At 42.9% G+C, this 12,707-nt stretch overlaps 1 protein-coding gene across 1 annotated transcript in view; it reads right to left on the bottom strand.

Annotated features, from left to right (window-relative positions):
• The window catches only part of HSF2 (heat shock transcription factor 2), a 46,265-nt gene that overhangs the window by 16,673 nt on the left and 16,885 nt on the right, over positions 1 to 12,707 (bottom strand). Inside the window, exon 2 of the mRNA XM_075597164.1 lies at positions 164 to 272. Within this exon, the coding sequence (XP_075453279.1) occupies positions 164 to 272 (109 nt within the window). The remainder of the gene's footprint in view (positions 1 to 163; positions 273 to 12,707) is intronic.

The raw sequence follows: 12,707 nt of genomic DNA, 5'->3' as shown, positions 1-12,707 counted from the left end.
TATCTGTGCTATCACTACCATTAAACCCCGTGGAAACAGGATATATTATGTTATAACAATAAGGCTAGTTACATCTTTACTCGCATATCTATGGATCATAAACAAGGCAAAAAATAAATAAAAATTAAAAAAACAAAAGCTTTAAAACCTTCCATTAGCTTACACATGTTCAGTTGCCTCACAAAACTGGCCATGTTGTTGTGCTTGAAGTACTTGGGGAGGATATCTTTGGCAAACCTTTGTTCATCCAGCACCAGGAAACTTTGTCCATTCTGAAATAGAAGACGTGAATAGTTCAAAGGTGAAGTTAGATACAAGCAGGACCGAACTAAAAAAGAATGACAAACTTTATCTTGGTAACATTTCTAAACAATGTGACCCAAACAGAAGAACGAAAAAGTGCAAACTTCAGAACAAAAAGGGTCTCTTTGCTGGCGCATCCTGGATCACAAAAGCAATATAGAATAAAGCCGAGACAGGTCTACAAAGTCTCTTGGCTGTAAAACACACAGTAAGAAACCTTGCACCAGATTTCTCCAGGAAAAAAAGGCCCTGTAGCAATTAAATGCTTTGCTTTGATACACATCATCCCCTATAGCGTCTCCACCACTTTAGAGTGTTTACAAATAAAAAACAACACCAGAAGGTTTACAGTACAGCGGAGCTGGCTGCTCCAAACATGAATTCTCATATTCCAAAAACTCACAACCTCCGAGTCTAATAGCTGGTAACGTATTTATTTAGGCTGATGTTTTATCGTTTATTTTATGAACCGTCTGCATTTATATACTTTCTGTTTTCTGCAAGATTATTTTTCTGTAACCAAGCACTGTACCACTTTTTCGTTTATTAAATCTAAAATGTAAAACACTTTGGGCTCTAATTTGAACCAAGTACCTTTTTGACGAGATTCACCACATTTTAGGATGCATTTTGCAACGTTGGGTTTTTTGTTAATTACATATTTTTCCTAGTAAAAAAGAGATCAAGGACTCCGGAGGGTCCGGAGATTATTCTTGGTGGTGGCAGTGTAATTGGAGGTGTAGTGCGATGGTTTTGGGGGACATATTGCTCATTTTAGAGGGCCCTGCAGACAGGTAGAGTATATTGTTATTCCCAATACCACCATTTTAACACAAAGCCCGTTTTGCAGCTTGAGTCTTAACCAAATATTTAGCATGTGTGCTTTTACAAGGGTGCTGGAGTCTTATCCCTTGCTGCGTTATCTGCTTTTAATAAATCACAGCTTTTGTTGTTCCAGTTCTATAGTTTTAATTTACTATCCCTATACCCTGGATCTATACTAGTAGCTTTAACTAATAATAATAAATAAAAAAGTTTTAATTAAGAATAAGGATCACGAATTAGGATTGGGGTAAATCCAGAACTACTTTGAGACTGCTGCAGGTATAGGAATGCATAGCGACCGCCAGATCCTACTGACAGATGTACTACATTATCGGTCAGCTGTGAGGAGCCGGATGTGATCCGGCAAGAAAGCAGGAGTGACAAGACATTTCTATTAGGCATTTAGTAGAGGCGCACGCGATGGAGCGCATGGCGTCACGCGCCAGTCGCTCGAGCGATCTCTGCACTGTGATGGGGAGGCGTGGCCGTGATGTCACGAGGCTGGTTCGCCCTCATTGGCTGAACCGCTCATGTGACGCGGAAAAAACAAAAATTTGTCGGCTCAAAATTCTGCTGCGCGGTCACTCTTCCTCAGATAAGCGCACAATGGCTGGCCCAAATGAGGCACCGCATTTGATTCGCGTCGAACGCACTATAATCGCGGCCTTAGATGTCTCACAGGGGGCAGCTCGGACATGAGAAACGCGAGAGTGGAGGCTTTCTGCATAGCTTGCCCAGAACTGATGGAACACTTCACCAATCCATGAGCAGTCTTTAAAGCTGCAGTTCAGTCAATATCCTGCATGTGTGTTTTTTTTAATAAATCAGTTCTGTAGTAAGAAAAAATACTTTTAGCATTTTCTGTTTTTAAAAAAACAACTTTGAAAGACCAATTTTCTTGTATTCTATTTTAACAAGCATTTGCTAAGGCACTGCCCCTTCATGTCCTGTCACAAGCCCTGGCACACCCCTTTATCAGCCCTGCCCTCCCTCTAGAGTCTAGCACATGTCAGTGCAGGAGTGCTCATGAATATTCATGAGCTTCCACTGAGAGACAGAAGCAGAATATAAACAGATCCCTTCACTAATTATGTCACCAAATTTCGCCGATCAATACATGGAGAACGAATTGACCTGCAGCTATACAGTTCTTTAGGTAATTAGAGATTGCACACATTAAACTATTGAAGTAAAAAAATAAATTAAATAAAAAAAAGACTTAACTGCAGCTTTAAGTTGCCTATGTGAGTGCAACCTATCACTGCTCTGTCCACAAAGTATACATCCAAGGTGGCCCTCTTGCACTTTGTTGTTCCGTTTACAGCTGTGTTCAGAACTGTAGCCTAAATGTTGGGAATACATTGCTTTGCTCTTGTTTCGTCTTATCCCGTGCCCTTAAATAACTGGCGCTCAGGCAAGGAGCAATAGTGAATAAATCTCACAAACCTTATTAGTGGAGAAAATAAGGCGGCACATGCAAGACTTCACTTGCTGAGAAAGAATCAATAAAAAGGTAGAAAACACAGTTGGTACTATGGCCATGCAGGAAATATGGGGTAAAAAATGAAGACAAATTGGCCACTGATGTTATGACATTTGTCTGTCTAGATGCACGACCCACCCCGTGCACGGGAGAGACCTGATGTCCCTTCAGATCAACAAAAGAACAGCAGACAAAACCAACAGAATACCATATACAGGTCTACGATCTGTTAATGTAACTCTCATTTGACTTTTCAGTCCAGATCAGCAACGGGTTTCTGCTCTCTCCCAGGCAAAATAGAGGATAATCTGAACCCCAGCAGATTCCCTTTGGAAGTGCCTATGGCAACTGTCACAAGGATATTCCAGACCCCACATCCAACATTTGCTGCAGAAGTTCTACAAGCAAAACAAAAAAGGTCAAAAAACCCGATCACAAAACAACTTTTTGATCTAAATCATCCTGTGAATATTCTAACTCAAGGGATGAGAATTCAAAATGCAAGATATTTTTTTCCCCACCCCAATTAAAACAGTGTCAATGTAGGCAAAAATATCTTCTCCCAGTCAGTAAAATAAGTTTTTTGGTTTTTCACAATTCGCATACACATGGCAACCAATATTTACTATAAAACGAAGCATTTAAAAATTAGAAGTCCTTTCATCGGCACATTCCAAACAAAGCAATTCCTATGCGTTGGCTGTTACGAAAAAACATGGCCCACTTAAGCCTGCCCATTCTCCTTCATACAATAAAGCCTCAAGCCCAAATCTTTAGCTGGTTGGCACATTTCTGACTGCCGTATGCCTATCCCAAACAGTTCTGAATTCCTGACCTGTATTTGCCTCCACGTCCTCTGATAAGCGTTGTTCCATTCCTCTTCCAGTGAAGTAACATTTTCACCGTTTTCCTGCATACCATCTCGGGACATCCTTACTAAGCAGTGCTACTCCGGAGGTAAGTACCCTCCTACGCGTTTCGTACCCACTGGTACTTGATAAATATGTATATTATGGACCAATAAAGATTCTATTTTATCATTTTGTTTGGGACCCACTCTATTCTGGCTGTGCGTTGGAGTTTTTCCTTTGGATTTCTACTCCATGTGCTGGAAGGCTCGTCACAACCCATTCACTCAAATGGGCCAAAAGGGGTCTTCCACCACCTGAAGGTGTCTTGTAGAATAGCAACACTTCGTAAATACAGACCCTAATCTATGATCATTTATTTGTAATGTGCCATGTACCGCAAAGCAGTACAGTGGGGGCCAGACAAACACAAAAACAGATTAGCCGTTTGCGAACAATAACAATAGGGCAGGAGGTCTCTGCTCGAAGGAGCTTAAAACCGAAGAAGTGGAAATAGAAAGGACACCCAGGGTCAGTGGGAATAAAGGGCAGATGTTCTGAGCATGCATGAGGTGATATTCTCAGGCAGTGGTTCCCAGCTCCACTCCTAAAATGCTACCAAGTCAGGTAAGGGCTATTCCTGCTTAAAAACAAGTGGTTCAATCCTTTTGATTGAGCCACCTGTTCTAAAGCAGGGACATCCTTAAAACCTGAACCGGTTGGGGGAGGGGACTTGAGGGCTGGAGTTGGGAACCACTGTTCTAGGGAAAAGGTTTCCATTCACCCAATACTACAACAATAAAAGCAACCAACTCAGAAAGCCCAGAGAAATGTTTTAATAACAAAATTAAATGTTATGCTTAGTGTTCCCACATTTTCAGTATTTAGCAATCTCACCGATAAGTTAGCAGATTGTGTTTAAAACAAGTTTTTATTGATTTACACCATTTGTCAATTCACTCAATATTTTTGTCGTGTTAAAACTCCAAAGCCGTATAGAATTGAATGTGTCCTAAAGTATTTCCAGATTTAGTTTTACAAATAAATCCTGAACGCTGAACACCAGCGCGCGCGTGCGTGTATATATACACACATATACAGTGTTCGACAAACCTATTTGCACGCCCCGGGCGAGTGGATTTAACATCGTGGCGAGCTCCTATTGGTCCAAGCAGCACACGTGTGGTTCTAGGTGGCGAGTAGATTTTTTGGTGATTTGTCGACCACTGGTATATATACATACACATATATACACATACACATGATATAGTACAAAAAAGATGAATATATTGTAGTCCAAAGCTATGACATCAACATTTCGGTTTGCTATTGGACTTTCATCTGGATCAAAAACATGAAAACCACCAACATATATATATGTCCAAAACGGAAGTGACTGGTTGGTAAAAGCCAGCGAAACCAGGGGCCCAGGGCGAGTTCCTTGGTTATCAAGCAACCCAACACTTGTGTAAACAATCAGAATTGTAAGGTGCAGCGAGCTGGTTATAAACCTTGTATCAAAAATACTGGTCTCTAAGAGCGAGTGTAACCAATCATTTTAAACAGAGTAACAGAAAGCAACTGGGGTAATAATGCAACATAATCTTATAAATGCAGACAAACTCAAAGATCTGAAAAACATTGGGGATTCGGGGAACGCAACTGCTAAAGCGCAATCACGAGATGCTATGCTGAAATACAGAATACAGAATATAACAATTAATATCAGACTAATGCAGTAATCCACGTAGCTTACCAATTAAAGAAAGAGGGGATAATGCACATCAATAATTACAGCAGTTAATTAAAAAGGTACATACAGCGCTTAAATAGTCGATAAAGTCGTCTACATTAACAGCGTCCGTCAATAGGAAGGAAGAGATATGTGCTCAAGATCATGAGACTGGGATAGCAGATGGAGCTAGGCGCCGACGGTAATCCTAAGGCTAAGGCCCCACTGCCTCAGACAGCGCGCCCGCACTGCATACAGGCGGCGCGTTGAGAGGCACTTCATGCTATCTGCGGTCCATAAGGAGCATTTTTGCGTGGGGGGGGGGCGTGGCCAAAACGGGTTGGGGCGTGGCCATGACAGGGGGCAGGGTCAAAACAAAGCAGCTCACAGCACTGTTTCCTACTCCTGTCTAAACTCTTCACTGCCGGTGAACACAGGTCGCGGCATTGTTAGCGTTCCGAATCAGCCCCCTCATCCCCCCCCCTCCCCCTCCCAGGCTCTGCATCTCTCTGAACATCCCAGATCAAACCAGCAGGCACCGCCACTCATGAAAGGCAAGTAGAGACGGGCAGTGCCAGCCTCATTAATATCCCCCCCGAGCGCTAAGGGGGAGTGCTGTGCAGACAGAGAAGCTGCAAGGAGAGGGGAAGTATGGGGGAGGGTGTCCGCATTGCTAATTTATGCACTGGGCAAAAGGGACACAGGCAGAGCAAGAAACTAGGTCGGTGCAGAGCTCCTCTGAAGTCTGAAGTCTAAATTCAAAGGTCCACCTCCCCTGCAGGCGATCTCCCCTCCTCATTGGCTCACTGCCACACCAAGTGACGCGTTGCCGCTCGGGATTACAATCCTATTGCATCCCCTGCTGGCTGACGCGTCACAGCGTGTAGTGAGCCTGGCAGTGAGGGGGGACTGGGGTCGGCAAGACATCAGGAGCTGGCGAGTGGCGCGCAGGCTCCTGTGCGCGCCATCGGATGCAGCGGGACCCAGGCCTTAGGAGCCGACACAGTCAATGAGAAAACATACACGGAGGTCTGGGCCGTGAGCAGCAATAAGTTAATAGGGGACTTGGTATATTAGTGTGATAAGTCCTAAGGGGTATTTGTATTCTCACTCCTACGAATCAAATACAAACTGTTCCATATTGTAACATGTTAAAAAGTACAATGCCTGTCAATTTGCACCGTCCAAGGCGACCGATACGTTTTTTATATTTGCAACAATGTAAGGAATGTAATGAGATAGAAAAGATCAGGTAGAGAATTTAAGCGCACACAAAAGTGAGCCAGACAGATGCAAAAATTACAACAAAAGGTCACACATTACCAGAAGGTCAAGTGTCAACAGGAAAAAAAAAGATATAATGTTGTAAAAAAAAGTGACAGGTAAACATGTCATACAGGCGGTGCTGTTACCCGACGCAACATGTTCTTGAAAATAGCGCTGGCTACAGAATCATCGGGAAGAGAAACCCATTCTCTGCCCCTGGTATATATTTATAAAGAGTTGGATATGGGAGTCGGATAAGGCATGTTGTTGTCGTCGCAAAACTGTCCATTTCTATGTATTATAAAAGCGTCAGCTATGCCGCTTGTCGAAAAGCGAAACGTCGGAAAGCGAGAATGTGTCTGTACTGCAGTATAACTAACGCTTGACTGCTCGCAGACCTGGCCAGTCCCCAGTACTGAGGTGGGTAAGGGTATAACACGCACCCACAGCAGTGAGGGTGTGCCCGGAGTGTGGTAAGATACGTTGCCGGGTCTGGTGAGAAAGGGTTAGCCTGATACTTGCCGCGTCCGGGGCGCCAGAGGTCCGAAGGTAGAGATCCGAAAGCCGTAGGTCAAGGGCAGGAGAGAGCAGCGTAGTGAGGTCCAAATCCAAGTCCAGGGAGTAGCGAGGTACACGAAGTCTAACGAGAGCAGAGATCAAATCCAAGGGTATCAAATGAGGGCAGGGACTGGAGCGAGAGCTGCAACACACAAGAGAGCCAGGCACAGACCTCCGTACTACAAGAGCCACAGGAAAACTATGCAGAGCGAGGAACGAGAGGGCAGACAGGAACTATAAATGCGGGAGAACCAATGGGAGCAAGAGGCGGAGCGGGGGCTTGACTGAGCGGCCCCAGGGATAGGTTCAGATGCCTGGTGTGGTGTTCCCTAGTGGGAATAGCCTCCAGCTGATGGGAGGTGGAGCCAAGGCTGCAGGAGGAGTGTAGAAGAGAACGGGTGTGCGCGCGCCCTGTAACACTCCCGCGCGTGCGTGCCCCGGCAGCGTGTGGGCGGAGGCGGCGTGTGCCGCGGAGGACCGGAGCGGCGCCCGACCGGAGTGGGTAAGGAGCCGGCGGGGAGGGGGCCTGGGACGTGCGGCAGTACTGGGAGCCGGGGTGACGGGTACCCGCTGTAAGGCGCGTGTCCCCCGATCCCTTACAGTAACTTGTGCAAAAATAATGAGAACTAAATTACCGACTTGTGCACCATTGGTTTTATTTGTAAACTTGCAATTCTGCTTAAATGTCTGAATAGACGGAATTTCAGTTTTGTCTAATTAAACTGAACCAAGCGCTAAATGGAGTTCAGCTCTACACCCCCTTCACATTCCTTATGTGCTGCAGAGGGAGGTGGGGGGTTCTCGAGGCTCACAAATGCACTGCAGAGCATTCTCCTGAAAGTTAGGGTCCAGAAATATTTGAATTTGCTGCAAAGATTGATAAACTGTAGTAGTTAGACATGAAAAACAGTTCTGAAATAATATTTTAAGTAAAGCGAACCTTATTTTAATGTATAAAATGAAAGCAAGCATATTTGTTTGAATGTTTCTAAGATCTTGGACGTCCTAAATATGTACAACAACGATATAAAGCCACGGTGGCATCACATTAGGAGCTCATTAATACAACAAATTGTTTGTTTGTTTTGTTTCCAACCTTTTTTAAAGGTTTCTTTCCTATGTATTGTGTGAAGTCTGTTTTCTTACTATGGAATTTCTAGGACATCGGATAAATTTGGTTTCATTTCCGGTTTCTTTCTAGAGTTAAATACTGTAATGCAGCGGTGCGCAAACTGGGGGGGCGCAACCCCCATGGGGGGGCGGTTGCAGAGGTCCCGCACTCTCCCCCCAGGCATTTAAATTAAATGCCGGGGGACCGCGCGAGTCCTGTGCAACCTCTACCTACCGGGATTCAGCCGGCTTCAGCACGCGTGACCATGGCAACGCGGCGGCAAATGATGCCGCAGGTCACGTGACATCACAGTTGCCCTGATAACGTGACGTCAAATGACGCCACGGGTCACGACGTTACACGACCCCCGCAGCATCATTTGATGCCGCGCAAGTTAAGGAGAGGGGCGGCCAATGGAGAATGTAAGGCGGGGGGGGGGGGGGGGGGGGGGAGGGCGCCGCAACAAAAGTTTGTGCGCCCCTGCTGTAATGGGCTAATATTATATAAAAGGGATGTGCCAAATGTGAAAATGGTCTGTGAGGACATTTTATATTTATAGTGATTTACAGTCTATTTCAGGTTACTGGTAAAGACCTAATTTGTTTTGGAAGAAAAATTAAATTTCAAAATTAAGATTCCTGAATAATAAATTTAAAGTGTCAGAAACAAAAAATGAAATCTCGTCTGTGCTTAAATAAATCAATGCAAGAATAAGTTACATGTTTTGTGGCTTGTCCTCAGTGATATGTTGTTTTCTGTATAGGAAGGAAGGAAGGAAGGAAGGAAGGAAGGAAGGAAGGAAGGAAGGAAGGATGGATAGATATAGATAGCACTCCTGTAGGATCCTAATTAATCTAAAGAGTTAAAAAGGAGTTCGAGAGTTCATTTTAGTAATGGCCATTACATAGTACTGTATATTGCAAGTATGTTGCAAAGTGATCAGGCAGGTGCCGGGCCACACCTTTGTCTAGAATATGCTGGAAGGGTCATCTGATGTAGGGTGACTTGGCATAGGCTAAGCACGCCCTTCTTCTGCCCAGAGACGGCGTAGAGAGAAATATTATAAATAACCACCCTCCACCCTTAGATCCCAGGAGGAACCAGAGGAGGGGGTGTTGGGAGGATAGAGGGGGAGGGTCTCGCATGTAGATATGTATACAGTTTATAGTAAGTAACTAGGGTAGAAGCCCCTTTGTTATTTTCCAGACAGGGAAATGTCACTCTCCATTATAGGGTCCCCCTATATGACCGTCAGAGAAGCGCTCCACTATAGGCTTCTCAGTGATAGTTCCTTAGAGTGTCACCCCACAGCTGCCAGAGGGATAGGTTCCCAGCTGTCCTCAAAAGAGGGAAGCACTAACCTATGTTAGGGGGATATGGTGTACAGCCTCAAGCATGAGGGCACCTTGCCAACGAGCCCCAGTGGAGGTAGGAGCAGCCATTCGCAAAGGCAATTGTATTGCCATGAAGTGACAGCACAGGAAAGATGTGTGCTCATCTGGGAATGTGGGAATGTAGTCTAAACATTCCGAAGAAGACGATGTGTTGGACTGTTGTAAATAAAGTTATTGGCGCCTCCCTTCTTTCAATTGCTCACTGCATCAGCCTGCACAGATGCCAACACCCCGAGATAGAAGGTAACAAGAGCCGCTGAGCGTCACCTGCACTTTAATACACCACCAGACATTGGGACACTTTGGTGTGGACCCTCTGAAGAAGAGTTACATAAATGTTATTTAACTAATTGTTTATTATTTAACTAATTGTTTATTATTTATTATAAAATGTTATTTACTAAATTGTTTATTATTTAGAGATATTTTCTCTATCCGTATCACAACCTGTCCAGATTAGAGCGCTAATAAAGATAGGGGAAGGAGAGATCAGGGCTCGGGTTCTGCCAGCAATGAAATAGTAACATCAGACAAAAAAGAGGAGACAGCGGAAATCAGCCCAACTTCAAAATAATTATAATTCTCTAGGGGTCAGACTGTGATAAAAAGTAAATTAACCCAGATATATAAAACACTTTAAACATGCTACTGGAATTAGTTAACTTTGGCCCTGGGAGGGATTGTCCTTTGGTAGTAAAAGAAATTAGGCAAGTGATAACTAGCAGGCATTGATATAAAATATAGCGTTTTCCTAATGTTTTTAAATCACATTGTGTGTCGAGGCATTAAACCTAATAGGACAAAGATTCAGAACACAGAATTAAACACAGGCAAAATTACTTTTGAAAAGCCATAAATGTGGATTTTGTCATCCAATTGTCCTCCCCTGCTCTAGAAGGCCGTGATGTATGAACAGTTATGCTGACATTGTAGATACTGTAAAAAACTAATCAAAAACCTATTGTGCAGTGAATAATTATCACTGCCACCTGGATGGCAAAGTAAGTCTACAGGTTGTTGTTGTACTAGTGCTGTTTGTTACCGTGGTTACCAATTTATTTTACAAGTTGTAAAATAATACATTTTATGTTTTGTATCAAGAATCTGGTAAATGCGATGTACTGTTTCATTCTCATCACGTAAAAAAAAAATGTTAAAAATTAAAAAACACCAAGATGGGCGCTGTATCGATTTGGCAGAAATTTCTGGCAGATCTAAGTTAGGTCATGGCATTTGGCCTGTGGAGAGAAAACACACGTGTGGAAAAAAATAAATAAAATAATAAACAACACACCCAAAGTGGCCACAAAGTTTAGTTGATGTCTTCGCTCACTATATAAAATCATACTGTATATAAATCACTCATCCTATGGGATGGTAAACTAACGTATAAGATCTAAAGAGTGGTTGAGAATTCCATAAAAGGGAACGATAACTTTTTAATAATAAAGCTAAATACTTCTTGGTTGCCAAGAATTGAAATTTCACTGATCTTTTTCAGATAAATCTCTGGAATCGTGAATATCTATCACTTGGACAGACAAGGTTCTCACTCACAGCCAGGGCCATGGCTATTATGGTCAACCATGACCCGATGAGTTTTATGGTGTTTGCTTTAGTTAAATACTGTTTGCGTGATATCATAAATCTTTTAACAAATCTGGTGCTTCAAGAGTTAATGTAGTTACAGGAAAGTGACAGAGTGCATCAGAGATCAGCATTCAAATAAAAAACAAATTACTGTATGTCCACTGGAGCCTTGGAGTGCCCTAGCACAGCAGGTGCAAGGAGATCAGACATGTTTAACCACATGGGAGCACGAGCACGGCCATCTTTGCTAGTTATTGTAGTTAAAGTTTGATTTTAAAAATACAAAATATTGGGTTTAGGACAGGTCAAGACTCTTCCTGGGTCTGTCCAGAGCATCAACAAGAGGAGTTAATTGGTGGGTTATTACTTATGCCAACTAAAAGTACAAAATGTGTTCTATGGAGCTGATAAATCTCGAGATAAGGGCAGTTTTGCCAGATACGGGATTAAAATATGGCTCTCTTGACAACTTTATAAACAGGATCCTTTTAGAGCCACTTTCAAAGGCATTCTCTGGAGGGTTCTGCAAGGTTCAGGGGACGTGGCTAAGTATTCAAAGAGTGACTATTAAAAATGAGACCATCATGTGATATCATCTACTATGCATAATAAGAGTCACACATTTGTAATCGTGGCAAAAAGAAAAACCAAACAGTACCACACACTACATGGGTAACAGGTGCCAAGGACAGATATCCATTTGTCACGCAAATGTAGGAGAAGATGGTCATAATTAGTATCGTTACGTCCGTCATTAATCACCTGGATCTATTGATATAACTCACGTGTGCAAGTATTAGAAAAAGGAAGTTATGGGTGCGTTTATATATTGAGGCAAAGAACTAAACTTATTTTTTTTTTGTTTTTTCTCTGTCTCTGTAAAACGGTCAACCTGGCAGCTGATTTACACCAGGGGTCGGCTTATATCAATGGGAACAAAATAGTTATGGAATTGTGAAATCAGAATTCAACAGAGGTGTCTTTTGGATTTGCACCCTATTGGAGTTAAAGGGGTTGACTATGTTGGATTTGGATACCCCCATGACAGAGCGTGTATAACCTGGTGTATTGCATTCCTACACAAAAGGAGACCATGTCCAATATGAGCACAGGTCAAGAACACAGTAAGGAAAACACAGAATTGGAGTAAATCTCTAGAGAAGCATATCTGATCTCTCAACTGTCCCTCCTTGGGCGCCAAATATATGATTTAGGTACTAGCTGTGGACATTGAATACACGGCACGTTCCCAAATGTGTGGGAAATTGATCACAGAAAAATCTAGGCGTGCAGAAATATGCATGTGCAAAATGATGCGGAAATTTTATTTATTTCTTTACATGCGTACAGATTTATTCTAATTTTATTTTTTCGGGGGGGGGGGGGGCACATGGTATTATAAACCATTTAATTGCGTACTGTGCTTGAGTAAAACTAAATCTACTTTGTGAAACCTTGGTGTCTCAAACTCGACTTCCATCACTTTATAATTAACAATGGTTTATTTCTAAATATAATTATAGGTGCTGCATAAAGCCTGCAATTCAAGATAATTCACTTTCATATTTATGGCAGCTGATGTAATCCTCCTTGCCCG

The sequence above is a fragment of the Ascaphus truei genome, chromosome 4 (assembly GCF_040206685.1).
Source record: "Ascaphus truei isolate aAscTru1 chromosome 4, aAscTru1.hap1, whole genome shotgun sequence".
NCBI lineage: Eukaryota > Metazoa > Chordata > Amphibia > Anura > Ascaphidae > Ascaphus > Ascaphus truei.
Note: the sequence above shows the minus strand (reverse complement) of the source record. Positions and strands in the feature narration are given on the sequence as shown.